General features: G+C 42.4%; 1 protein-coding gene across 4 annotated transcripts; it reads right to left on the bottom strand.

Moving 5' to 3' along the window:
* Nucleotides 1-1,091: 1,091 nt before the first annotated feature.
* On the bottom strand, nt 1,092-23,273 carry LOC139631131 (coiled-coil domain-containing protein 136-like). 4 transcript variants are annotated; one of them, XR_011693306.1, is made up of 10 exons: nt 22,292-22,418; nt 22,022-22,158; nt 14,775-15,092; nt 11,745-11,819; nt 10,477-10,779; nt 8,591-8,708; nt 7,235-7,511; nt 7,002-7,133; nt 5,307-5,370; nt 1,092-3,583 (listed from the first exon to the last, which is right to left on the bottom strand). XR_011693306.1 is itself a non-coding variant. In XM_071495118.1 (10 exons), exons 2-10 carry the CDS (start codon nt 22,071-22,073, stop codon nt 3,571-3,573), a joined length of 1,401 nt encoding a protein of 466 aa, XP_071351219.1. In that variant the 5' UTR covers nt 22,074-22,158; nt 23,195-23,273; the 3' UTR covers nt 1,092-3,570. The 4 variants fall into 4 exon arrangements, 3 of the variants coding, with proteins under 3 accessions (XP_071351219.1, XP_071351210.1, XP_071351226.1); XM_071495118.1 differs by lacking the exon at nt 22,292-22,418 and adding an exon at nt 23,195-23,273 and having other exon boundaries at nt 5,307-5,419; XM_071495109.1 differs by having other exon boundaries at nt 5,307-5,419.
* Between the last annotated feature and the right edge of the window lie 4,679 nt (nt 23,274-27,952).

The raw sequence follows: 27,952 nt of genomic DNA, 5'->3' as shown, positions 1-27,952 counted from the left end.
TGATTCTATCCATAAGTACGACAAATGCAGAATGTATTATGTTTATCAAGGGTTTCAAACACTTTCTGTAATAAAACATCTTAAAGCAAAAATCTGGGGGTCCGTGGTGTAATTTGTGTAAGCTTAGGAGTCCTTGATGTGAAAAGGTTTGAGAACCACTGCTCTAACTAGGTGATTAGAAAAGTTGAACGGCATCAACATCTGTCACAATTTGTGTTAGTTACATGGTAACACACTGTATATTTTATTTTGGAAATTAAATCAAATTTTTGTCTGTGTCTCCCACTTTTGATAGCAGAAAGTATATGTGAATTAATAAAGTGAAGACCAGCAGAACTGCATCTGTTGACCTGGACACTGTTTATTATATCCCCTGAGAATACCCATAGCTGCTCTCACAGTCAGCTTTCTTTTTTAATTAGCTCTTTCCCTATTAGCCTGTCAGTTGAATATAGCCTATTAAATATTTAAGAAGGGATTTGGGGTGAATTTGTTGGACAGATAGGTCCGAAGCCAAAGGCCAGTTGATTAGATTTCGCTAGTGATCTGGATCTGACTTTTTGACCGTTAAGACACTTCATTTCTTTAGCCATAACTCTGAGACTGAATGAGACAGAAACCTGATTCAGAATCAGCGGGGAATTATTTCCAGGCTCAGGAAACTAATTTAACTTAAACCTCAAGTGACAGGAGGATGTTCAGTGAAGCATTATGCTAACTGTACCCCATGACTAGTCCTTCATGAAGGTGCACATCCAGGCTGCTTTTAGATAATGAGCTGCACTTTAACATAGTAAAACACAACTCGTGGCGGTGGAGTAATGAGCGTAGTTTAGACGCCTCATCAGTAACATTGACACACCAGTTCCTGCCATCTGTAAAAAATCCAGGTCTGTGAACTTATGTCACGTCTCTGGAGTGAAGGCTATTAATATCCACACAACCCGTGTAACGTGATGCCAGCAGAGACATGGTTCTCACTCAGGTTGACTGCTGGTGATTTCATGAATGGGATTCCACGCCACCTTAAACCTCGTGACTGTGATAGCCGGTGACGCCACCTCCCAGGAAAAGAAAGCTCTCAGACATCATGCGGGGTGAGTATATTTATTTTTTCCAAGTCATTTACAGTACAAAATAGACCTCCAGGTAACAAAATAGCCACAATTATATTGAAAACAACACTGCTATCAATATGTAAAGCAGCAAGCTGAGCAACACTGTGCAATATAGAAGCTTATGAAACTATGATAAGGTTAATAGTCATGAAATAATGATAAATAATGTCCCGAATCCAACAACTTTCATTTGTACCATTGCAGTCAATGGAAATTTAATTTCTATTGCAAATTGATCATTTTAAATACAGTGGCAATATTTGCAGTCCAGTGGCACATTATTTCTTTAGTGTATGTTCATATGCAGAGATATCATTGGTCAGGCATTGCTTATCAAGGTTCTGTTTAATGACAACTCTTTCAGAAATCATTTCACTACATCTCTGAAATGTAATGGAGTGAAAAAACCAGGAGTCATATTTGCTCTGTCTGGCAGCTAAGGTCAAATGTAATCTAAATGCATGCAATGGCTATACCACCTTTGAACATAGAGGTACTGAAAATGATCAGTAATGCTAGTAGGGCTTCTGAATAACATCACCATAAATAAACATTTACATAGCATATAATTTGCTATCAAATATACGATGCTCTTTCAAAATAGAATAAACTTTCTACAAAGCTAGTACAAATGGATTTAAGAAATATCTTTCCCATAGTACTATATGTCACATCTATTTACATGAAATACAAAGTAACATAATCAGCATAACCAACATAAATTATATATTGTGCTTCTAGATGTTTTGTCGCATGCTTTTTTCTGTCCTAAAAGATTTTCACAAAAAAAGTCTCACAAATGTAAACAATAATCAGAGTCCTTCCACATATACATATATATTTTGCTATTAATGCTTGGACAAATTAAAATTTTCTGACACCTTCTTATCTACATCTTTTGGAACCATGTCAATGTCTAAATGCCCACACAAACAACCAACCGTGGTCGCCCACTTCACCTGCATCAGTGGTTTAATCTGGGTTGTGGCCAGATGCCAACCGGTGTTGATCAGACCTGCAGTTTGTCTCGTGTCATCAGTAAACAAGGGATTGCTGCTAGTCAACATTATCACACTGTGTACCTCTAACAAACTGCAATCACCATAAATCTGAGTAATTACAAACTTGGAAAAACCAAATCTTTTAAATTGTGCTAGAGAGAAAGAAAAAAGTTTATTTCTCCTCATTTAAATCAACATCGAGTTGAAATGAAAGAAGACATAATAATATAGCTCAATTATCCCAGAATTTGTTCCCACGGTTGCTTAGATATCTTTTTATATAGCGCATAACAAAACTACAGCAAACCGTGTTTTAAGTGTATTAATGCAGCTGTGGGTGTTAAGTGTTGAGATTTTCAGAGTGAACGCTGAGCAGGCAAGATGAATCAGAAACACTGCACTGACTTTCTGGCATCTTGGTTAACTGATAATTAAAGGGGGACGTGGGAGTTGTCTGATTTCAGAGTCAGACACAAGACAATGCTTGGGCAGGCAGACAGACAGAGCTTGGAGCAAAGCACATAACTGAAAGACAACGCGAAGACGTGCAATCTCCACCCACCAGGGGTGATGTCAGGTTGAACATGAGCTTTATACATTGACAGGTGCTTAGTTAATCATACCTGTTTTCCTTATAATCGCATATTGATTGTGTTTAAAATGGTTATAATTGACATCTAATGTTGGGAAGGTCAGAGTAACAGTGGCAGGACAGTAGATATGTTGATTCATACAGATGTTTTGATTTCTAATACGCTTTTGTAGTATTGTGCATTTATTGCATTTAGTATTTTGGGGGAACTAACTCATAGTAAACAACTCCAACAAAAATGCAAACTGTTTTCTGCTTTTTGAGGGTTTTCAGTGCGTTAAATGTTCGGGCTCCTGGTTTGCTGTTATTATCAGAGACAGTCGTGAACAATATTTAAACAAACAAAATAAATAAATAACAGTTAAATAAATTGAAAACCATTAGGTGCACATTAAGAATCAAAATCTTCATCTTATCACATTGTTTAGCTAAAGGAGAGAAAAAAAATACATTCACAGACACAGAGGAGAAAAGACAGCACTGGCATACATTTAGTGGAGTGAGATCATTCCTCATGTGGGCTCTCTGCAGGTCATCGTCATAGCAATCTTCTCACCAAACGCCAACAAAATGAGACTTAGAGCATCGCCCTCCGTCTGTGTGTGCATGTAGTACCTTCTCATCACAGATAAAATTTCCCGTACATTTTCTACTGCTAAGTTGTCAGCTCTATCACATTTAGAGAATTCCAGTTCAGTCTATAGACATGGCAGGAGAGAACGAGGGCTGGTCTGAAGCAGACGTCTGTCCCTGTGCAGTTGTTGCCCATCCAGTCAAAATCGGACGAGAGCTCTCAACAAGCTGGTCATCATTAGCAGCACTGCCGTGGCTGCAGTGACAGTCAAAATGGAGTTCCAACCTACCTCACTCCCCTGAGGGAAGACAGGAAAAGGAGAGTGTTAGAGACTATCCATCAGCCACAAATAAACCAGGCTGGGCTTTTAAAGGAAATGTTCAACAGGCCTCATACAGAGAGCGAGATGAGAAGATTGTTACCACGCCCATGTGTGTGTGTGCTGAATAAGGAACTGGAGCCAGGCCGCTATTAGCCTACGTTAGCATCAAAAATGAAACAGGGGGAAAACTGCTCGGCTAGCTCTGTCCAGCACCTATAAAACTCACCAATGAACAGGTTGTGTGTTTGTTTAATCCACACACAAAAACAAAAGTATTTTGTGGTTTTATGGGGAGTTACTTTGCTCTTACGACTCTTGGCAAACAATTAGCCAGTTACAGCTGAAAACTCTCCCTAAGACCACAAGTTATTGTTTTTACGTTTCTGTTGGTGCACAGATTAAACAAACAAGATACAATGTGTGAACTACTGAGTTTCAGAGAAGCTGGCAGGAATATTTCTGAGTTCTGGCCTGAGCTAGCTGTTTCCCCCTGTTTCCAGTCGTTATGCTAAACTAACCATCTCCTGGCTGTAGCTTTGTACTTAGCACACAGTCTCAAGTGTGGTTATCAATCTTCTCATTTAACTTTTGGCAAGAAAACAGATTAACATATTTCCCAACATGTCGAACTATTCCTAGAAATGACTTAATCGAGTGTGATTCAAGGAAATTTTGAGTTTTAATCTGACAAACTGCCCACCCGTCCCATGTCCACTCTCCAGCTACTTAACATCATTATCCTTAAGGATCTTAATTCACTGGAGATTTTTCCAGCCGTATGTGGCATTTCTTCAGATTAGACCCTCCCATAACAACCCAACGAATTACAAAGATTCTCAATAATTATATTAAAGGGTCAGCTCACCAAAATAACAAAAAACATAATTACCTCTAAACATATACACATATTTGCCTCCAATGTGGAGAGTCATCTACAATACAATGGAGGTGAAAGGAATTTGTAATTTGCGATTCTCACAGCAGCACATCTTTCCAAAAGCTTCGTCCTGGTTGCTGTGGATAATCCACAGAATTGAGTCTTTATGATTTTTATTGGAGATGAATCATAGCGTCACATTAGGCAGAGATACTTATATTGACTGATCAGCTGTTTATTTCATGCCTCACCGGCTCCAGTTCATTCATCAGCTGGTTGGATACCAGCTAACAACTACCACCCAGTCCTGTTCCTGCAGGTGAACAGTGCAGCCATTCTAACATGATACTTCTCATGATTACTCTATTAATACCTTTTCATTTTGATTACAAGGGGGGCTATTTCTCCCAGCAGAACCACTGCTGCTCTCTTTGAGAACTGCTTCAAAAAGAAAGGCCTTTCTTGCCAACTCATTCCATATAACCACTGGCACTGTCACTTTAGTGGCTCAAATAAAACCACTTTCTGCGAAATAAAGTGTGAATGGAAACTTTAGACAGTTTTTTGAGAGAGTCTGGAATTTCAAGCGTAATCAGAAACAAATTCACCTCACCTCCATTGCACTGGCGCAGGCATAATTCTCAAAGGTGGATATCTCAAAACCTGAGCTCCAAATCAAACTAAAACTACAGTATTTGCATTGCTAAATAAATCTAGTTTTTTACCTTGTGAGATTTTTTTTTTTCCCGTAATTTGCATGAACTGATCCTTGAATGTGCGTAAAAACCATACGTAGCAAATAGAGATAAGCTCCTCCCATACCTTGCTCTCTGGGACGCCAGCTCCGACAACCAGCACCAGACCACAGCTACTATTACAATCATTCCTATGAAGGGGATGGAGAGAACAGGGTGCTCAGACGCATGGATGAATCTCTGAGGAGGGAATAAAAACAAACACAAGGACCATGGAGATGAAGGGAATGAACGAACAGATGGACTGAAGAGGCAAAATAATAAATACAGATAAAAAAAGAATGAGACCACAGCACAAGGGGACCACCGCTACAAAAATCACTAAAGTAAAGGTGCGACATGGTCTATGGCTGTGAGATAAAGGGGAGGGAGTGTGATGGAGTGATGTGCATTTCCTATTAAACAAACAGTGCATAACTTTATGGTGACATACGCTCAACTCAATGGGAGTGTGTGTGAGCACAGGACGTGTGACATTTATTGGCTGCATGTGATGTTATGGTGACAAAAAAAGAAAGACATACAGCATGAATGTTGTGACTAGCATATACAGTATGGTGGCATTTTTGTCTCTCTATCCTCATTTTATGGTTCATTTGTTTTTATGTTTTGCTTAATTTGCTGTTAAACAGGCTGAGAGGTCATGGACATTCAGAGAACAAGGACAGCATCAGAGACAGGCACGGGTAGACAGTTTGACACAATGCAGAGACATCTCATCATGGCTGTTGTAGACAAAACACTACTTTTTTCATGTTTGCACATACACCACTTTGCATTGCTCCAAGACAGCATAGATTTTGGTTGTTTTTTTAGGTTGTTTAGTTTTTTAAGGTTTTTGAATGCATACTTCCTGCTCTGTGTCTCTTTGCAAGCCAATGCAGCTGAAACCACAAATTGTCTTGGGGTTGGTGCATTGAAGTGCCCAACTGCACTGCATTCACTTCATAAAGTGAAACCCAGAGGACAAATAATGAGCAAATATAGACATCCTAAAAATTACAATGAATTTGGTAGCTTATTGCATTGTTCAGCTCAGATCTTTCCCATGAGCACTTGAATACACAAATCCTTTCAAAATTATTGATGCTTTCAAACAAATGCAATAAGTGTAACTGTGACTAAAGGAAATCTGGCCATGCTGTTAATTGTTTTAATTATCTGTTTCAGACAAGTTTCATTTCACTGCATGCTTCACGCAGCACCTCATTAAAATGAGCACAAACCAGTCTTAAAGTTGGAAAAAGCATTTAAAACTGAAAAGATAAAGATAAAAAGGTCCTGTAATTACTTTTTTCTACTGAACAACATCTGAAGCACACATAGTAGTGAAACAGGCATTCCTTGCTTGATGCCTGGATGCCTTTTTGCAGATTTTGTGTTTTTGTCCAACAACAGTATTTAAGCATTGCCATCACAGAGAGGTTAGGACACAGACACAGTGGGGGGAAAGTTCCCCAGCCTGAGGCACACAGTAAATACTGATATGGACTGACAGGCCAAGTCAGTTCATATCAAAACATATATTGCTACAGTATGAGACACATAAAAAGTGGGCTCAACACACACGGGATACAGCAGGTGTGATGTGAGGTGTGTTAGTTGACAGTGTGGGTGCAAAGACACATCTTTGTAAGTTTTCTTTTAAGTTTCCTAAAGACCGTGAGAATGAATCCCACAAAGCATCATATAGCATTTCACTCAGTTTCCCTTCTTCTGATACCAGCTGTTTACTATTAAGTTATTCATGTCTGCCCCTCACCTGAGCCCCCCCTGACAGCTTCTCCAGCTCTGCCTTGCAGCGCTGCAGCTCCTCCTCCAGCTCTGCTCTTTCCCTCTGACTACTGTCATACAGTACCTGCAGCTCCTGCAGCTCCATCTTCAGACCGTCACACTGGAGGACACAGAGGTCAAACAATCAGTCTTGAATCTGTTTGACTTTACTGTACCCAAAATCAAAATGAATTTGATATTTCCAGTCATTTCCCATCATACCTCTCTCTGAACCTGTGAGGCCTTCTCCTCAGCCTGTTTCAGCTGGTCCCTCAGGGAGAAGATCTCCCCAACGCCTCCGTTCCAGCCGGTGGGTGTCACGGGCTTCCCATCAAATGAAATATTCTTCTGGATGGAGGCGTCCACCAGGCGGCAGTTCTCAGACTGGGCCATGGTCATGTAGCTCTCTGTCATGACCTCGTCTGAGCCAGTTTCCGTCTCCTTCCCCTCTGTGCCCTCCCCTCCATCTTCCTCTTTCAGTGAGAGATAGACACTGGAGCTGTGAGGTGGACGAAAGGAGCGGGAATAAACATTACCACATACTTTCAGTTTCAGCTGAAATACCTGACAACTCAAAAATGGGCTCCAAATGTGCTGATAGTTTCCATGATCCAAGGCCAGACATGTTTGCTGTGATATTTTTATGTGATTACCAGAGGGCTAGTCAGCATTTTTACCTCTGTGTTGTGTCTTCAGAGATGTCAACACAACATGCACACAATGTGATAACCAATGAAGACACAGTTTTTTCAATTTATCATTATTACATTATTTCTGCTACAGTTTGTTTGTATCTAGCCAACCTTGTAATAGGACTGCAAGAAAGACGGTCATCTCTGATTACTCAAATTGTTATTATTTTTTTTAGTTTCTTTTAAAATGTCAGAATTTCAGTTTATCTACAACTTGTTTTGCCTGACTAACAGTCCAAAACCAAAATTTCATTTTTTTAATTAAATTGACACAACATTCTCACCGCACTCCACTTAATAGCTGCTCTGGTACTTACAGTTATGCTGTTGTTGTGTCTCAACTCTGGAGCATCTGTAAACCCATCTGTTTTCTTTGGCTTTTTTTTTTTCATTTCATGTTATATTGTGGTTTACTGTCTGTTTTATAGATTGTCCTCTCCGTCCCTTCTATCTCCCTTGTCCCTTTTCTTCTGTCTGTAAATGCTATAAATAAAGTTTTTGATGCGTCACAAGATCTTCAGCAGATGGAGTTGCTCAGTTCTCCATCTGCTGAGGTAGATCATGTGATGCGTTCGAATAACGCCAGAGCAGCTACTAAACAGAACTTGCACGGAAACTGCTTTCAAGGTCAAGAATGAACTTTGAGTCTCAAAATTGCTGCTGATTAATTTTCTGTTAATGTTCCAATCAATGAATCAACTAATGGTTTCAGCACTTAAGTGTGGTCCCTTGTATGATGCTGCGAATTCACTGCAATCATTAAACAGGTGGCCAGTATTTTCTAAATGAGATGTAATGTAAATTTCTGCGGTTGTATTCCAGAGGGTATCCCCTCCAACTGATCCTGTAAGCGCAGCTGATGAGTGAGCAGCCATTGACCTCTCACCATGTCCTCTGTCTCTGCAGCAGCTGCAGCCTCTCTGAGAGACGTCTGTTGTCCTCCTTCAGGGTCTCACAGTCCTCCCTCAGCATACGGCACTCCTCCTTCAGCAGGTCCACGTCACCTGACGGAACAAGGAAGGTCAGAGATGAAGATATTTAAAGAGGATGCAGATCTGTAGAGATCATCTTTGATCTCACTGTTCCAGCTCTCTATGTTAAAGCAATAGTTCAACAACAGGAGAAGCTTGATATCTGTCTGTTATGAACCTACAGCTAGCCTGGCTCTGTCAAACACTAACAAAACTCACCTCTAAAGCTCACTCTTTTTAATGTTATATCTTGCTTGTTTCATCCATACAAAGGTGTCAGTTCGCAGCAGCTAGCAGGCAACCAGCAGACACTCCAGGAAGTGTGTCTCGCAAAAACATTGAACCATTCCTTTAAAATGGATCTCCAATGTTACTTAGATTACACTTTTCTGTGATGTGTTCAGGAAAGAGCGCAACAATTACATAATATGAGATCTTCCCCTCCCTCAGTCCCACCAGAGGCTCAGCTGCGGAGCCCAACGGTGACATCATGTGTTGGAAGTGTGTGTCCCACCCCCTAATGACTTCATGTCCCCGGTATCCTAAGTGCACAAACACACACAAACACATGTATCCACACATCTACCTTACCAACAGTGGACTTTGGGACTGCGCTGAACAAGTGTGGGCCACTATATCAAATGAGTTCAAAAAAATAAAAAAGAAATAAAAATACATAACAATGTTTCCTCCTTAATAGATCATTCAACATATTTATCATAATCTGAAAATAATCATGTATTGTTGCACTCCACTAGCTCTAGAGTAACCACAAGGCACAACTATCTAGAAAAATATATTTGAAGTGTATACAGTGTATATTAGCAGATATTCATGCAGCAGGCTAACATAGTAGTGGCTACTTTACTGCTAGTGTGTTATTGTAGGTACAAAAATCTCCAATCAACATTTTTAAAAACTGTGTCACAACTTCAAATTTTACTAAAACCTCAGCTGATTTTCCAGCACATGATGTGACAAATGTGCTCAGGGAGAAGCTCTCAGTGTGAAGGGGACTTGGTGGCGTGGTGCGTTTGTTCGTCCCTAAGGTGCCAGTGGTGCAGTGTCTAGCTCGAATCGTGCCTGTTGTCAGGACCTGGAGCATCACAACCTATCACCCTGCAGAAGGTGAGGGAGAGGGCATCGGCCTCTCCTGACATCCACAGAGACGGAGGCAGGGGGTTATGTTCTGGAAAACCACAAGTGGCTAACTTTTTGCTGCAATATGAAGGAGAGATTTGAGATAATAGTTTGTTTATATGCACACACATCATCTAATTCCACTGTATGACTGTATGAAAGTGATCCTGCACTGTGTCTCTGCACCACCTGTAACCGTGCTGGGAGGTCCACCGTTGGGTAGGTGCACATCCACACACCATTCCCCTTGCAGCAGGGTGCTGACATGATGTGAGCATGGCACAAGAACATTCCTCAACATCATGTTTTGCTTTCACAGCAGCAGCAACAGAAACATGCGCTATTTCTGCTTACAGCGAGCTGGACATATTCCATGGCACAAGCAGCGACAGTAGGTGTTTGTGTTTTTTAGTGTGCCCTTCTCACTGATGGCTGTTTACACAAGGTGTGAAGAATGAGGTGTAAAACCAAGACTTATTGTATTTTAACTTTGATGTACTGTAAGTAAAATAAGGTTGTCTGGGAGGTGCAGTCCACTGAAGCCACTTCCACCTTCTGTCTTTCATCTCTCTTCTTTTACATCGATCTATTCACATCTTTCTAGGTGTTTTTTTCTCTTTTATTAATGCACTGATCTGTTCCTTCCATCCTCAACCCTCACCCTCTCTCCTCTCGGCCTCCCTGCGCTGGCTCTTCATGCTGATCTCGGCCCTCAGTGTGGTGATCTCCAGCTCGTACTCCTGGGTCTCCTCGCTGAGGCGCTGCAGCTCGGCCCGCCGGCGGCACAGCTCCTCCTGCAGGGAGGCGATGTCGTTCTCCCTCTCTGCCGCCGCCTCCTCCGCCGCCTGCTGGAGAAGGAGCACTTCCTCCTGAGCCGCACGCAGCTCCTCCTGGGCCTCAGCCAGCTCGCTCTCCTTCTCCTCCTCCAGACTGTCCATCTCCTCCTGCACAGAGCGCAGCTGGGCTGTGGGGAGAGGAGGAGGAGGAGAAGGTTAGGTTTCCTTCATGGGGAATGAGTGGGTGAGAATGCAGCATCAGATTAGGTGTGTGTGTGTGTGTGTGTGTGTGTGTGTGTGATCTCACCTGAGGTTTTGCAACAGTGGGCCTGTATGTGTTTCTGTGTGTGGGTGGTGTGTTATCCTGCGTGTGTGTGTGTGTGTGCATCCTGTATGTGTGGGTACTGTTTGAAAGAGGTGCTGATGTAACTGATGGTAACAGACTTGTTTTTTCAGGGTCAGATTCTGATTATTAGTTTAGTATCTTCAGGAAAGGACATTCTGCTCTACCTCTCACAGTAACAATAATAAGAGCAAATCGCTCATTTTACAACCATTTTTCTGTAATATAGTACATTATACACAATATAGTCTGTATAGTTAGTCTTCTTCATTTCTATGTTGTGTTTTTTTGTTTTCTTCTTTATTCATTTTTCTCATTCCTGTATTCAGAGCCATTATCCTTGTTTCTTTGGAGGAATTATATTAAGACTGGCATGTTTTTTATTCACCCCTCATCATTGAGCACATATGCCATTAAGGCATTTCTGAAGAATAATTATGTATCTATGTGATCTACTAAAAAAATGGTTGTAAAAAGTGATTGCCCCCAAATCAATTAGCCAAATGATTACAGCATTTAACATGTTCTAGTCAATTACATCCCAATATACTTAATATAGCTCTTTCTGTCTGAGACTGTTCAGTAGAGAAATCCATAGAAGATGGAAGTCCTGTTGATTAATGCTAACAAACTGTTATTCATTGGCAGCTTACAGAGCAAACGTATTGGCAGACATAAGAAATGTAATATGCAATATGTAATTTAGATTTCTAAATATTCTTCCTGTTTCCATGATTGAGGAATCCAATTAAGTGTTGGGGCTCATCAAAGAACAGAGGCTCATTGCTGAGGGTTTTATTATTTTTTCACCTTGTAGATTCTGGATCTGGCGTGTGAAAGCTTCAGCCTGATGAGCACTGGCTAGACGCTCATCCTCCAACAGACCTGGTGAGAGGAGAGGAGAGGAGAGGAGAGACGGGGAGTGCAGAGTGGGTAGAGAGATAAGAGGAAAATGTCAGTTCAGCGGGCCGATAGAAAGATGACAACTTGATAAGCTGTTCAACCTTGAGGCATGACTGAATGACACGAGCAGAATTTGTGTGTGTGTGTCTGTGTGTTAAACACAATGTGATCAATTTGTTAGTATATTCATTCATAAATACCTGTTTTATTGGACAGTGAATCTAATAACCTTTAAGAACAGCACAACAAAATAAAGAATATTGTTTTAGCTACTATTTTCACAGTTTTTGGTTTGCAGCTATTTTTGCATTTCTCTTTCTTTTTGGTTTCATTTTGTGTGCGTCATCATGCCAAGTAACTTCTGCTGCACTCTTCAGGCAGATGCACGAGTGATTTTAATACAACAACAGCTGCAGCTGGTTTAAAACAAAGAAGGGTCAGTTGAGCTGCATATTCTTAAAGGTGCTACTTGCATGTTTTGCTATTGCTACATAGCCAGTGTAAGTATTAACAGCTGTTTACTTATGAGTCCTGTGGAGAGCTACAGCCATCGCTGTATTTACAAGGCAAGAGGTTATAATACCTCCTCTGAGCAGCTCTACTTCTTCACTTTGGTGATCCCTGACTTTTCCTCAACCACCATCCTTAAAATTTTGATTAGTCTAATGCTCTGTTTCATGACTAGATACCTGCACAACTGACATTCCCATCTACCTCAGCTGTACTTTGAGTTTACTGCAAATTAGCATTAATATTAGCATGCTAACACACTAAGGTAAGATGATGACTTTGTAATTTGCTTAACATCAGCATTTTAGCATTAGCGTGATGTTAGCATTTACCTTATTTAAGTGCTACTGTACGTAAGTACAACCTCACAGAGCTGCAAGCTTGGCATAGTCTCTAGTTTTAAATGTTAAATAACATTTAACTCATTGTCATCGATTTTCAAGGACAGAGGAGACTTTGCTTCTGGAAAGTCATGTTGCTTTTAAATCTTTTAAATATATTTTTTCAATACTGTGAGCACAAACAAAATTCAATTCACCCACATCATATTGGTTTAGGAACATAAATCTCAAACCAAAACTAGAATATCTACATGGCTAAATATTAGTTTGTTGTAATGTGCCCTTTTTATCAGCAACACGCTGCTTCAGATTGGCTGATCTTTTATTCCTCTAATTTCTTGTCTTTTCCAGATTTTGTCCAGCTGGTTCAGACCTTCTGGTCACAGGCCTGCCTTCTCTTTTCCTGTTCGTATCGTATTACAGCCAGTATATGGTGAGTGTACCGCAATTTGCAACTTGTGTTAATAATCATCTTTAGTCATAGAATTATCCTTGATCTTTACCCACACCTCAACTTATGTCATCCTCTGACCATGAACACTGTGGACCCAACCAACAGCTGCCAGCACCCTGAACAGCTGACCATCCTCAGTGGGAGTCCACCAATCGTGATTTCTCGTTGTGGTCTAGGACACCCGGTCTGGAAGCTTCCCTCAGCATGCGTGCAGTTGTCTGAGGAATGCCTCCACCACTGCCAGACAAACAACTGAGCTCACTGCGCCATGTTTTTTAGTAGGACACACAGTTATATACACTCACTCACACACACACACAGACACACTGAGCTCACTTTAGCACCATACCTAAGGCCTTACTCACTGCTAGTGTCCCTGAACATTAAGCTCATCATTTCTAAGATATGATGTGATGCTCCATTTAGCAGCCATGAGGAGCTGGCTGTGTCAGGGACCGCATATAAACATTTACGCTTCTTCATGTGCAGCTAGATTGTGATGAAGAGGAGGCGTCTTGGCTGCAAAGTTAAGTTTTCCAGGACAGGGACAGAGCTTTTCTTCAGTCACTGTGTATATATGTATATTGTGTGAAAACGTAAACAATCACCGAGACACAAAGTGGAAATGTTTCATGGGTAATAATACATAAGGCTTAGATGTTGAGATCAGGAATCCATAACTTTGACAATTTACAAGAGTATTAAAGGGAATCCCTTTATCCCTCAATCTGGGTCTGATTCTCATATTTTTGTCAACTTTGTTGAATGGTCTAGACAACATTTTTTCTTACCACCTGACTTGTTGCGATGTGGGAAACTTAAGAAACATGGCCACTAGAACAACATTGATCTGCTGAAGGAAACAACACATTTCATGAAAGCAAACTGTGAGCACTGAAGGTCATAAATGGTGGCAGCATCATCTTTCACAAACAATTGTCACCTGAAAATGACAAATACATTTCCAAGCCTGGGAGGAATTGTGCCAAAAAATACCATGAAAGGAAATGATCTCTTCTTGGAAAGTTCAGCTTGCATGTTGCTAATTTGCTGAAATGGGCCCCAGCATAGCAATGTATTCACTTCTTGGTCAACTTGGCAGTCGCACTGGTTTCTATTGATTTTGCAGCAGGTACAAGTTAATGGTTAAAGTGTCTGCACACTTTATGGCAAAAGTAAGAAGACAAGCTATGCACAGATTGCACTGTCGTGCAGTTTGCTACAATAGCTAGAGGGATTTGGCTGAAAGTTGGAGTAAAAAATAACATTTGACATTGTATCTGTTGAACTGAATTTTTTTAGAGATCTGTAGCTGCTACAGCTCCTTGCCCTGATTGTTGTTATTCCTGCCAAAATCAGCATTTCACAAATCTCTATAGCAGAGGTGGCGAATGAAATGTTGTCATGACTAATGGTCACAATGAACAAAAATATGAGAATAAGAAAATTACGCTTTTAATTCCATTCGATTTGCCAAAGTTGGCACGATTCAGAGTACGTGGTGCATTGATGCATTGAGTGTGTTAGGATTAGATCTTGATTTATGGTCATATGGCTGTTTGTATAAAGGAAGATTAATGATTCATGGCATTAAAAAATGAATGAGTAGTATAAGAGTCTCAGTGGCCTCACCTTGCAGCTCGTGGAAGCTCTCCTGGTGTTTGTTGGAGGTCTGCCTGGCGTCCTCTAGCTCCAGCAGCAGCTGCAACACCTGGGCCCTCAGCTCCTCCAGCTCCTGCTCCTCTGTCAGTGGCTCCTGCTCCTTCCTCCTCTTCTCTTCCCCTTCACCTTCCTCCTCCTTCAGCTTCTTCTCTTCCCCCTCCTCCTCCTGAGCTCTCTCCTGGTCCATCTCCTCCTTCTCGTTGTTCTCCTCCAGGACGCCTCTCTCCTTGGCTGTTATCTCGTTGTCCATAGTGGGGCTGCTTTCTGCCTTCAGATCGCACGGGTCATCTAATGGAAAGACGACAGCATGTATTAGAAAGGGATGCCTGATATGGAAAGAGAGGGAGACAGAAAGGGAGATTTACAGGTGACAAACCCCTCTGTCATCAGTCATGCTTTAATCGCAGCACAGATTGTGTTGTCCTTTGAATCAACAGCACCATCTTGTGATTAAACTTGCACTGCGTCCATTGCACACCAGCCTCTATTCAACTCATGCACCCTAATTCAACACGCCACAACATAACAGACAACCCCTTCAGGAGATTAGAGCTGGGACTCTGATACACAGGAAACAAGAACATCATTCACTTGGGGAAACATAGATGAGAGTATATGCTGAAAACTGTCGAAGCATGTCAAAGGTTACATACCATTTAGATGTCAAGTGAAAGGATTAATATGTAACACATGGTGATGGCGACTGATTCAGAATTTTAATACACATGCATCACTTTTTTTCATATTCTTCAATCTGCATCGTGGATTTAAATGTTTTAACCAGTAGGTGGAGTGAGTTAGCTGACACAATGCGGAGAGAGAAGGGGGGGGGGCTGGTATGCTGAAGCAATGACTATGACTCACCACCCAGCAATGCACCTCAAAGTCCATAATAACACAAGCTACTACTCATAGTAAGAGAGATGTGACAAACAGACGTTTTTTCTCATATTACAGTGTCACATCACATGTTGTTTTTTTTTGGTTTGTTTGTTTGTTTTTTTGTGTTGGTTTTCCTCGACCTTGCAGGCAGCCTGGCCTGGCTGAGGAGCTGTTGTTAATGTTGGCCTGTAAAGCCTAATGGGACAATGTATATGGTGTAGGGCAATGCACATAAACGGGATTTGACATTACAGCAGCTCTCGCTTGGTAGAGCTGCGAGGGCAAATGCAGAGCAGGTCAGAAAACGCATCATTTGCAGCACAACGACGCGACGGCAAATTCCCATTTGAATTCTTTTCCCATTAGTCAGATGAGATTTGCTGCGAAAGGCCAGAGCTAAATGGAGATTATATTCACAGTGTTGTTTTGTACTCAGGAGTAGTTTTAAAGGTAAAGCATCGCTTTTGTCCCATTTTCAGTCTCATCCGATTAAATTCCGCTTACATCACACGCACTGGGCTGCAGTCATTTCTTTCAGATTTCTCAATAACCTTAACATAAATTGATATGTAGCGTTGCACTTTTCATGTTCAAGTGGTCTCCAGGTGCCTCAGAATTGCCGCTTGTACTCAGAAGGCAGTGATAAGAGAGGGGGGCGGTGTAGCCAGAGACAGGATAAAACATTAACTAAAGATCTACCTAATTAAGAGTGATGCTCACCGGTGTAATCTTGGCTCAGGGGATGCCTCCATTCCTTGTGGTAATTATTTCTCTGCCTTGTTGTTGCTCTCACTAGATGTGACTATTTCCATCACATCCGAGCACATTTTCATCATATCTGTATGACATTAGCCACAGCCTCATTTTCTCCTCTCTCATAATAACATTAATTTAAACAATGCAGCCCCTGAGAGGCGTGTGAGAGGTTTCATGAGCACTGGGCTATTTTGTCATTAAACTTTGATGCTGCTGTAATGAGTTAGTCATAAAGAGGAGAGCTGCGGCTGTGTGGCAGGGTAGAGAGCCGGAGCTGCTTGTACAGCCGCGGGCAGCCAAAGGCCATCCAGAGACAAAAGACTTCCCACTGAATATCACTCACATCGAAATCCTGCGGGGATGTTTAGCTCAGGATGTAATAACTCGGAACGCTTTGGCTCGAGTGAATTGTGCTTTGGTTTTGGAGATGCAGTAATCACAGGGTCCTCCAGCGGACACAAACTACAGCTAATCAGGAACAAACTCTTACAGTGAGTATTGTGCTGTCAGGCATTGAGAAGGGAAATACTTGACAGATGTAGCTGGCAAGAAAACCCTTCTTAACTTCCTTCAGCTTCCTTTGATGGCATGTTGACAAAGTAATAAGTCACTATCATATTATGGTACCTCTAAACATATTATTGTGCACTAATCAACTCAGCCCCTCACAGAACCTCATCCACTATCTTCCCAGAGTTCCCACAAGCCTTGTTAATCATTTCGCTCCTTAAAGAAGCTTTATCACCTAACCTTGTGAGTGAATGTCAAACACCGTGCAGAAGAATCGGCTGCCATGACACCTGTGATCACTTCGCTGCATACTTGGCACAGTGCTGGTCTTTAGTCACGCTGGGATTGCATTAGACATGGAAGCTGCATGCATACAAGAGCAGGGACGGGCAGGAGAGTCATCTGAGGAGCAGTGTTACAGCTCCAGGGAGAGGATGGCTTTATCTAGCCACAGCACATTCCTTCATAATCACATTGCAGTGAAACACATTGAGTATGTCAGTGCAAATATTGTGCCTCTTCAGAAAAAAGAGACAAGGAGCAGGCTGAGCGTTCTTTGTTAGCATCTCAGAGTAGCTGTGTGAGATCAAATTTTAAACATTAATGTGACAACGCAAGCCCTTTTGTTTTGCCTCCGATTTGGTGTTCAGTGATGGAGTGAGGAGTGTAATCAAATTTGCTCTTTGCAAAATTGAAGAGCAGAATGAGGATTCTAGCAAACAGATGCATTCTGGGAGGGGGATGGAGTTGCTTTAACCTGTTTTTCCATAAAAACAAAAAAAAAAAAAAACAGTATGATTCAGCATTTGGAGTAAGAGTTTTGTTTATTAGATATGCAGCAAGATATTTCTGCATAAGGAGTTCTCATTTTACCTTGACTCCCTTTTTCCAGTTCCCATACTGCTTCAGGGAATAAGGTGCAATATGAGTCAAAATGAGGTACAAAGCATTTTTTTAAGAGAACTTCTCTATGCAGCAAATGAGTCTCTACTAATCTCTCCATATGATTGCTAGTTAAATATCTAATTATACTGTATCAAGAGAAACACCTGGAGTAAAATCAGCTATGAAAAGACACAATGGCTCACTGAAACAGGAGCCGGAGGCTGTCTAAAGGTTTGCTGTGCTGAACCAAGCGTAACAATGGCATTGAGCAGACTGGTGTAGAAGTGTTAGTGTTTTGTGTGTGTATTTGTGTGAGTGTATGAATGTGGCTTAACTATAAACTGTATGTAAACACCGCTGTATGCTCATGTGCAGTGTGTACCTATGTGCCACACCTGATTAGCCTATGCAAATACATATGATCACACAGGTCTGCCATGTTTAAACTGCATGTGTTCAGTATGTACATGCATGCCATGGATCTCTGCTGCAGCTGTGTAGGAGGCCATGCATAATGCACACCGCCCCCTCCTACCCCAGCTTTGAAGCCACCCCAGCACCGATGTTATAGCTTTTCCCCTGCACTGGCACACTTCCTCAGCAACACACAGAACGGAGCAGGGAGGGGGAGTCGTAAAAAAAAAAAAAAAAAAAAAAATGGAGAGACTGTGTGAGCACAAAAAAAGGAAAAGAAGGTAAGACAATAACAGAGATGCAAGGGAGGAGAAGGAGTTATGATATGGCCTGAGGGAACTGGAGCTGCTTCCTTCCTTATGTAACTAGCAGGATTCAGAGGAGGACATATAGTTAATCTCCATGGTGACCTCTGTACACCAACAACCCAGGTGATAAAGCTGTGTTTTTGTCCAAAGTTCTGCTTACCATAGAAACCTCTCTGTCTCCCATTTGCTTGTCCCCACAGAGAAGCCCAAGTGATCTTATCTCTGCCCCTCATGAAGCCCACATGGTGAGGTCACCGTAGTGTAAGATGTGCTGACTTCAAACTGCGTGAGACTCAACAGCTTGAGATGAGGAGCGAGCTGCAGGGGTGAAGGCCTCATGAGGTTAATGTGAGTTTATCTCTTTCTCTCTCTCTCTCTGTACTCTGAGCCCCAAAACTCCAGGGAGGAGAGGAACAACAGCGGCAGGAGAGGACAAGAAAAGAAACAGGAACCACAAGCACCCAAGAGTTGGGTTGACTTAATGAGCTGCTCTGTTATTTAAATGGAAAATCCATGTTTGCACTTTCAAAGAGAAATAAGAGAAAGTGGGTCAACGGAGTAGAAAAGCATCACAGAATGTGCAATAATTTGGCCTCATTAGATCGATGAGCATGCACAAAAACTGTGTCAGTGTGTACATACTACAGTGACTGATTCAGGGAATTCTTTTTCTTTCTTTTTTTTTAATAGGAATGTGTGTGTGGTGGTGTGGTGTGCATGTGTGCATGTGCTTGTTGTTTAGCTTCTCCGTTAAGGGATAATGAACAGCGACGGAGAGCAAAGCATGAAAACAAGTGATGCGGTAATAATCCATTTGATCACAAATCAGTGCCTCCCACCTGAAAGCAATCTCCCTGGAAGGTTTTACATCACTTAAATCACAGAGGAAAGAGGGGATACCACAGCTCACCATGTAGCTGCCAAATCCAAAAAGGATCAAGACCCAGAGAGGGAGAGAGAGGGCACACTAATTATGGGTTGACAATGCTGAGCATTTCTGTAAGGGAGGAGAAAAGTTACAAAAAAATCCATAGAATGAGCTGCAGGAAGAAGCTGCATGAATTCATGAACTTTCTCCATTCACCTGAAAGTTTTAAGAATTTTTTCCATTATGCAACCAAGAGAGAATAAAAGAACATTCAGTTTTGCCAGGGACCTGCAGAGAGCTTTGAAAGCCGTTTTTTTTTTTTTTTTTTTTTTTAAATGAAGCACTAAAGTCTGTTGAGGTAAAAATGGGGATAGAGTGGAGTAGAGAAACATGTCACACTGTGGGGCTTCGGGGCTGAGAGAGAGGGAAGTGGGACACCTGAGGGTGGAGAAACATGTAAGATTTGTTCTCAATTCGCCCCATGACTGATCATATTACTGTAAACGCTGATGTGAGAGTCTCACGTTGTTGTTTTTCTCAGAGGTCTCTGCAGCTCCCACATCCACAGAGTTTGACTAAGACAGCAGTTTTGTTGTTTATTATTTCCACAGAGTTGAGAGAAGTCCTGTTTGTGCCCCCTTGGGGAGTATCGCTGCTGATGTGAATTTCACAGTGTGAGGGGCACAACACTGGAGAGGAGTGGAAGGAAAGGAGAGGACAGGAGAGAAATGCTGTGTGGGCTGAGGTGCTGGCAGGTGCAAAGGTTTGTGTGTCTATGTGTGCGCGTGCATGTGTGTGTGCGTGTGTGTGTGTTGGAGGGTGCGTGGGCGCTGAAGAGAGCAGAGGATTGTGACTAAAAGAGGGGGAAGAGATAATGAGTGGAAAAGCAGAGAGAAGGATGGAGAGAGATGGTTGGCAACTCGAGCCAGTGGGAGGAACAATACGGTGGCCGAGAGTTGTAAGATACACAGACGGCTTGCAAATGGCAAATAAGCCAGTGATGGTGTTGTATTGATCAGTGGGAGCATGTGTTAGCGTGAGAGCATCTGTATTCCTGGTTGGCAGATGTGAGAAGTGATTTTAGAACCATTTCTCCCAGAGCTGTGTGGAATTCATCTCCAGCAGGACAGAAACAGCAGTGGGATTAAAAGCCTAGAAAATAACTACTGTTCAGAATAAAGTCACTTTTTTCTGAGAACCCAGACTGATGTGTAGCTAAAAATGACCCCAGCCAGGACAGAATAAATGCACTTTAATCCATTTTGGCCCCCGAGCGTATGAAATTCAAAAAGATACAAGTTAATACTGGCTGCGACTCAATCAACTTTTCCTTTGCTGTATGTCTATCTTTGTTACGGTCAATCAGTCAGGATTCATGCTACATTAAGCCAGACACCTGCCATCGCTAGCCGCCGAATTTTCAGCTTTAAAAGCATGCCTCAGGCTGCAATGAGAGGAAAGAGGTCCCCAGGGTTAAGATAACAGGAACAAGCTTGTTAGGGTGGAAGAATTTCTCATGAGACAGCATCCATGTTATGAAGGTCAATACACAGGCTTCAGCATAATAAATGTTGTAAAGGAAATGACTCACCGAACAACTCGCTTCACAGAGCAAGGGGGCTTTAAGAAATAATCCAACACAATAATTGAAAGTTCACTTTTAGGACAGCACCACACAGGAAAGGGAAGCCAGATTCTGGCAACCTGGCCGCTGGTCAAAGGGCTGTTGACCTGTGGTTCTCTCTGAGCCCCTACACACCAATAAACATCCTCCCAGCAGTGTCCCACACTGAGTTACTCTGTCTGCATACCCATTCACTACATGCAAAAAACACACACACTCTTCCTTGTTGGGACACAGACACAAAAAAACATTCCACACATTCCTCTCTGAACTCACAGTTACACAGTACTGATTCTGTACGAGGCACAAAAAATGAAGATGCATTGTGGCAGATGTCACACACCAGCATCCAGTGGTATGAAGTTACCACGCAAGCGATCCAACACAGGCACTGCATGCAAAGGGAGCTTTCCACAGGAATTCATTTGTGAGCTTAAAATAATCTGAGCATAAAGTATAAAAAGACTCAAAGCTGAATTAAAATAACATCCAACACTGTAGAATTGCACGTTGCATCAATTCTCTAATCAGCCTCAGAATAACATATGCAACACATCTAGCACAGCCTTGACTAATGACTACATTATTTCCTGCCTCTGGCTGCCAGCCATCCATTACCTGGCAGCGTGAAGCCTCCATCAAATGTCCACAGATGCCATAGCTGACAGTAATGCCCACTCGTCAGTCAGACTGGCAGCTTGAATACAGCTCCTAATAAAGACGGGCTTCCACAATAATCTCCCCACCTCCTACCACCTGACCACCTCTCCTCAGCTCCTCCACCTCTTCAGTTCACCACCCCATCCCTCACTTTAAGAGTAAACACTCTTCCTTAGCAGAGATAAACATCGACCCTCTACCTTTCCGGTTGATTATATCTGATTTGTAGTGCAGGGCTAAAAATAGCCACACGTCATCCAACTGCACAGCATAGCAGAAAAACACACACTGACAAAACAGCTGCACAGACCTGTAGAGTCCAAAGCCTCCTCGATGAGTGGAGGTAAACGCAGTCCATCCATAGCCCCCTGTAGCTGCAGCAAAGAGGGAGAGACGGAGAAAGAGAGTGGGCGAGAGAGGGTCAGAGGCTCCACACGCCCACTTCAGCTGCAGGGAGAGAGGGAGAGAGACAAACACGGAAAGTACTGAGCACAGCGTCAAGTACCCACACACACGCAGGCTTCAGTGCATACACACACACACACAGACACACACTCACACACTCACAAACAGGCTGTACCTCGGGAGAATTTGGGAGGGTCCGGGGAGCTGAAGGCTGAGCTCTGGAGCGTGGGAGAGATGCCGAGAGGGAAGAGGGGAGGAGCAGAGTGGAGGGAAAGATGCTGTTTTCCAGACGGAGAGCTCAGTTTCCCTGCATGAACCTCCCTCTCTCTCTCTTTCTCTCTCTCTCTTACACACACACACTCTAGCTCCCTGCTTGGTTTACACATTGTATACCAGTTTTCCCCCTCTTTTTTTAAATCTAAATTTATATTGAAATACAAAATTTTGTAAAACATATGGAGTTCCGTTTGATATCATTACAAGTCTTGTAAAGCCTCATTTGAGAGCTCAATCCACCAGTACGGAGGAGTTGGCAAAACAGTTCCTCTCCAGTGAATTTCAATGCATCTAGCTGCCAAGAGAGCTAAATCTAAATATGTTTTGTCATGTGACTTCCAACCATCTCATCAAGTTCCTGATAAACAAAGTGGAGGATGTAAATATATGTCATGATGAGTGCAAAGAAATAAAACATGACAAGTGGTTTCCGAAAGGAGCTCAGAAGATCACAGGTCCGCAACATATGCAAATAAACTACGGTTTTGCAGTGCTGACTGTTCATCTGTGTCTTTCCTGAACACACACACACACACAAACCTCTACACACACTCGTGCCCAATGATTTTACCTACAATGAGGTCCAGACACGTTGTTGCAGTTGAGCCTGACAGCACAAACTGCAGATTACTGAGCATTTCCCCTCCATTGTTCATTTCCTCCCCTCCCCTTTCGGACTCTTGCGCTCTCTGTTTACTGCTATTGAACGGTGGCTTTTATGCTGTAGACCATCTGACACAGCCCCCACCCCCCATCCCTCACACTTCACACACATATCTCTTTCTCTCTGTCTGAATCTCACCTCTTTCTCTCTCTCTCTCTTTCAGCCACTATCACATCTGGCAGCTTGTGTGCAGTACGTCAGAAGCCAGAAATGTGAGGTGTGCCGTCAACAGTCAGAAACAGAGAGAGAGAGGAAAGGAGGGCCAAGCTTAGCTGTTCGCTGGCCCAGTAGGAGGATATTCCTATCACAGCACTGTCAGAGAGCAGGAAGTGCTCTGCAGACACACACACACACACACACACAATATAGTCAAACATGTTCACGTATGGAACCTGGCGGCATCTGAAAGAGGAAATGTTACAACAACAAAAAAGCAGAAGTTTGTGTAACGGAAAAAGAACGAAGCAGAAAGTCTGCGTCTGAGGCTCAGCATGTGCCTGTCTGCACCTGTGATAAACAGAGAGCGATTTCTCAGCGACAGACAATAAGTAACAAGGGATAAAAGGGTTTAAGATTGAAAAGATTGATGTCTGCACATAACCACTTCCCACACTTCCATGTGGCTCTGTGCAGCTTTCCTCAGGCAGCTGTAATCCCCAGACAAGGAGAGTGAGCGTGGAGGCATCTTTCAACTTGAAGTCATCCCACAGTCTCCTCACCACACACAATAACAGCCCCCCCCCCGCCCCCCAACACACACAGACACATACACATACACAAACCCACACAGGAAGGGAGAGCTGTGGAGAGAGTTGGCTGACAATGTGTTGATAATGAGCTGACAATGTCTGGCTTCAGTCCACCCCCTGTCAATCTAGTGTGGCAGGAGCCTGGGTGCAGAGAACAGACACAGAAGGAATGCACTCTAATGCCAGGTCAAATGCTAAAATAATTCTAAGTGTTTGTTTAAAACTGCTTGCTGAACCAGATGGGTGGGATGTAACTGCCTCGGGACAGCTCACACAGACCCGGCCTCAAAGCTGTTTGCCAAAATACACTAAGCTGATTGTTAAATGTTGTGCTGCTGGAAGATACATTTAAAATCTCTTTGCAACAATCCTCGCCCATACTATTGCTAATCCTAAAAAAAAAACAACCAAAAAAAAAACAATAAAAAGATAAATCAAACTACCAAATGTGTATACGAGTGCCATTTGACCAAGGTCTGGTCGCCCTGCAGTAGGAGTGTGTCAGAGATGAGCTGTTTGTTCTGTAACAGAGAGAAGTCCCACAGAGTGTGAGGTCATATGAAGGGAATCTCTCCTCTCTCCTCATACTGCGCTCTTTGTTTTGTCCAGATTCAACAAGTCATACACATGGCGCCCACAGCTACGATATAGACCTCAGGAATGTTAGCCTTCAATTAGCAAGACACAAACACACAAAGGGCCAACAGTTTGTTAGAGTATTTGCAGTGAGCATCTATGATTTTACATTACAACATTACAGCTGTCTGCAGTGATCTTTGGTGGAATGGATTTATACTAAATCTTTTTGATTTTACTCACATGGCACAGATGAAAAATAGCCCTTTGTCTATGTCTAACAAATTTGCATCACACTGATGTTAAACTAAAACTGATTTTTGGCCACTTGAGAGAAGTGGAAACAAGCTGTAGACACAATATATCATCACACTGGGCATGTTAGCAAACAGTGGTTTACTGTTATTTACAAACCAAGCTGATACAGAGCATATTTACTGTATTCAGTCTATGATACAGAGCAACATTATCATTTATCTGGTTTATCATGTTTGTGTCTACCTGGCAAATCCAAGTCCAATATTCACTCTCCTAGTTTTGTTTTGGTCTCCACCAACTAGCAGATAAAATATCTGTCTCTTTAGCAGCTAAATGCTCTGCTGTGTCCTTAATTATGTCTGTCTGTCAACTGGTGCTGGGCAAAGAGCGCACAGTGGGTTTATCAGAGCTTTCCTCCTGAAAACAGCTGCCTGCTGCTGCTGGAAACAAGGTTAATGAGAGCAGTGAGACAAAACAGTAGATTTGCAGGCTGGAATAGCTCAAATAATAAATGCTCCACAAACATTACCTCATCATGAAGCACCTTGTACAGGGGCACTGAGTCAAAATTACATTTTAAGAAATTGATTTTTCAGGTGTACCCGATGCGCAGTAGTGGGTTAATTCAGCCCTGAGCAAAGTACACCACAACAGAAGAGATCTCTAAAAGCAGACACATACAAGTGCATATGAAAATCATAACTTAAAAACAAAAGGACTACAAAAGGTATTTACACAAAAACTCTGGTAGTCTGTGCCATGCAGATTCTAAATACACAATAATATCAAATACCATGTTTGTACTGATGGTTCTTGAACAACCAAATTCAACATTCAAGCAAAAGCACCGTAGGTTGATGCATCTTTGAAATCAGCTCTAATGGTGAACTGATTGTCCATTGGCACTGGTCAAATACCCCGAACCCCACAGCAACTGTTCAGCTGACATCATTTTCCTGTGGACACACCAGAGGGATCGGCAGGCTCCTTAATTACTCTCCAATGACAGTGTATCATTGTCACTGTCAGCTGGCCATGTAATGGAACCCCAGAGCTATAAAAGACAATGATTCACCCCACAATCCACTTTACACCAGTGGGCTGCCAGCCTTTGACTCTGAGCATCACGGTGGCGCTCCATGGTTGCTTAGCAACTCAAGGAAACTGGAGGTGCCTTTGAATTAGGGCATTTTAAGAAGTGATTTATATGAAGGCCTTGATGATAAATGTCTCCATAAATCTGAAATTTTCTACCGTCTATTTCTACCTCTTCGTCACTGGAAGTTCTAATTCTGGTCCCAGACACTGCAGCGTCACAGAGCTGCAGCTCTTGCGCCTACTGAAGTATGAGACTGTGGCTCGTTGCTAGAAGCTGGGTACATTTTTATGTTATAGTGCAAAAGCAGAGGAAGGGAACATGGTCTGTTTCCATGACACCATAAACAGGAAATGGGAAAGGTCCAGTGCTGCCAGAGGAGTCTAAATCAGTGTGGAAGTTGCCAGAGGTCAGAACTTTCCCATAATGTGAGTTCATTTACTCAGAGTGACTGACACACACAAAACCACGCTCACACACATATACATAAACACTTACACAATTAGCATTAACAAAATTAAACCCAGCAATGCCCAAAGCTTATTCTATCTACACACTTCCCACTCTCTCCTTCCAGAGAGCAAAAAAAAAATGTGTCCCTCTCACTCCCCCTCAGTAGCGGAGAGCAGGAGAGACGCTGTGGCGGTTCTTTTGGTGGCCTCCTCCATGCAGGTCCCATCCCCTACGGTCACCATGCCAACTTGTGTGAGGAGGAGGTTTAGCTGCAAGCCCAAAGAGACTTGATGAGGTCCTGGGATAATTAGCAGCTCATTATGAAGCCCAGTGAATAGGCCAACGAGCTCCTGGAGCCGCACAGGAGAGCGCAATGGAAAACACGCAGGATAGGAGCTGACATCAAAGGAAGGCGCTCACTTTTTAGATCACATAATACAGAGGAGAGAGAAAAATATTGCTCTCCATTCACACCTACAAATATAGCTCATAATCCCCATTTTTAAGCCTCTGTGTGTGTGTGTGTGTGTGTGTGTGTGTGTGTGTGTGTGTGTGTGTGTGGGTGGATGAGGATGTGGATGTGTGCGTGTGTGTTAGTCAGGATCTCTGCATCACACCAATCTGAGTATTTTCTTTTCTCCCCAGAGGCCTCAGTTGTTCCACAAATGCATGAAACACGGGCAGTGCGCCTACACACATGCACAAATGGACATATGTGCGCGCAACTCACAACTCACAACTCACACACAACGATTCCACTCTTAAACTTAACCTCTCACAAAATATGGGAACACTGTGTAAGTGCCAGAAATCCCCCGTTAAGCTATCTGCCTATCATCCCCATTCCTGCTCCCGTACCTCACTGTGCTGGCAGTGCCTCTGTTTGGCATGCAGGCGAGCACTAGTCGCACAGTCTAAACCATGCACATCACAGCACCAGGTGACCCATATTGCAGTGCGGCTGAGTTTAACCATGCATGAGCTTGATTTTGTGCGTATATGTTTATCCCAGCATCTGCACCTACTGCTCCCTGCCAGTGATATGCGGCAATAATTCTGATGCTGTTGTATTGTAGAATATTAATGATATGTTATATATTATGTTAGTTGGAATTTATATTTTACATGTATTGTAGATATATGGTGTGTCATTACTCATTATTGTGGCTGTTTGATATAGTTGGAACTGTGCTAATTCATTAAAGTGGAAATTGAATCCATCTCTCTGATCACCAGCATCCTGGGAACCATATTAGTCACTGTATCTGTCCACAGTGTGACCTAGATTTGACATTTAAGGAAATACACAGATATATGCTGCAATGGAGCCATGCTCCTGAGAAATGCGAGAAATGAGAAGAAAAGCTGTAGTTTCAATGTTCATTTGTTACAACAGCAGAAGGTGCCACTCTTCCACATTGTGATGTTAGAGAAACAGGGCAGGCTTGTCTCTGTTTTCTGTGATGTTTTGGTTTTAATGTTTGTGTGAAGTGGTGGCATCAATTTTTGACGGAATGGAAATGAATATTTTACAAATAAAACATGCATGAAATCTGGTTTGTATCATGCAGCCTTCCATATTTAAATCTCTGTCATGTCAACAATGCAGCACCTACACCCCCTAGTGGTGGTGGAGAGAGGGAATCTAGTGTTGTGACAGCTGCAAATATTTGTGGTGTTTATATTAGTTTTTCTGAATTTCTTGAAAATGTATCCATTCTCTGTACCAGATGCTCAGTGGCTTGCACCCATTTATTGAATCAA

This window comes from Trachinotus anak, unplaced genomic scaffold (genome assembly GCF_046630095.1).
Source record: "Trachinotus anak isolate AG129_WGS33_773 ecotype Australia unplaced genomic scaffold, CSIRO_AGI_Tana_v1 ptg000002l, whole genome shotgun sequence".
Taxonomy (NCBI): Eukaryota; Metazoa; Chordata; class Actinopteri; order Carangiformes; family Carangidae; genus Trachinotus; species Trachinotus anak.
The sequence above is the reverse complement of the archived record's forward strand: the minus strand, read 5'-3'. Positions and strand labels throughout refer to the sequence as shown.

Bases quoted from the DNA above. Each gene is read 5' to 3' on its own strand.
- LOC139631131 (XM_071495118.1), bottom strand. From the start codon at position 22,073: ATGGATGGACTGCGTTTACCTCCACTCATCGAGGAGGCTTTGGACTCT. The intron at 15,093-22,021 runs GTCTGTGCAGCT...TCTTTCCATTAG, and splicing joins GGAGGCTTTGGACTCTACAG to ATGACCCGTGCGATCTGAAG. The intron at 8,709-10,476 runs GTGAGGGTTGAG...TTGTTCCGTCAG, and splicing joins GGAGGCCGAGAGGAGAGAGG to GTGACGTGGACCTGCTGAAG.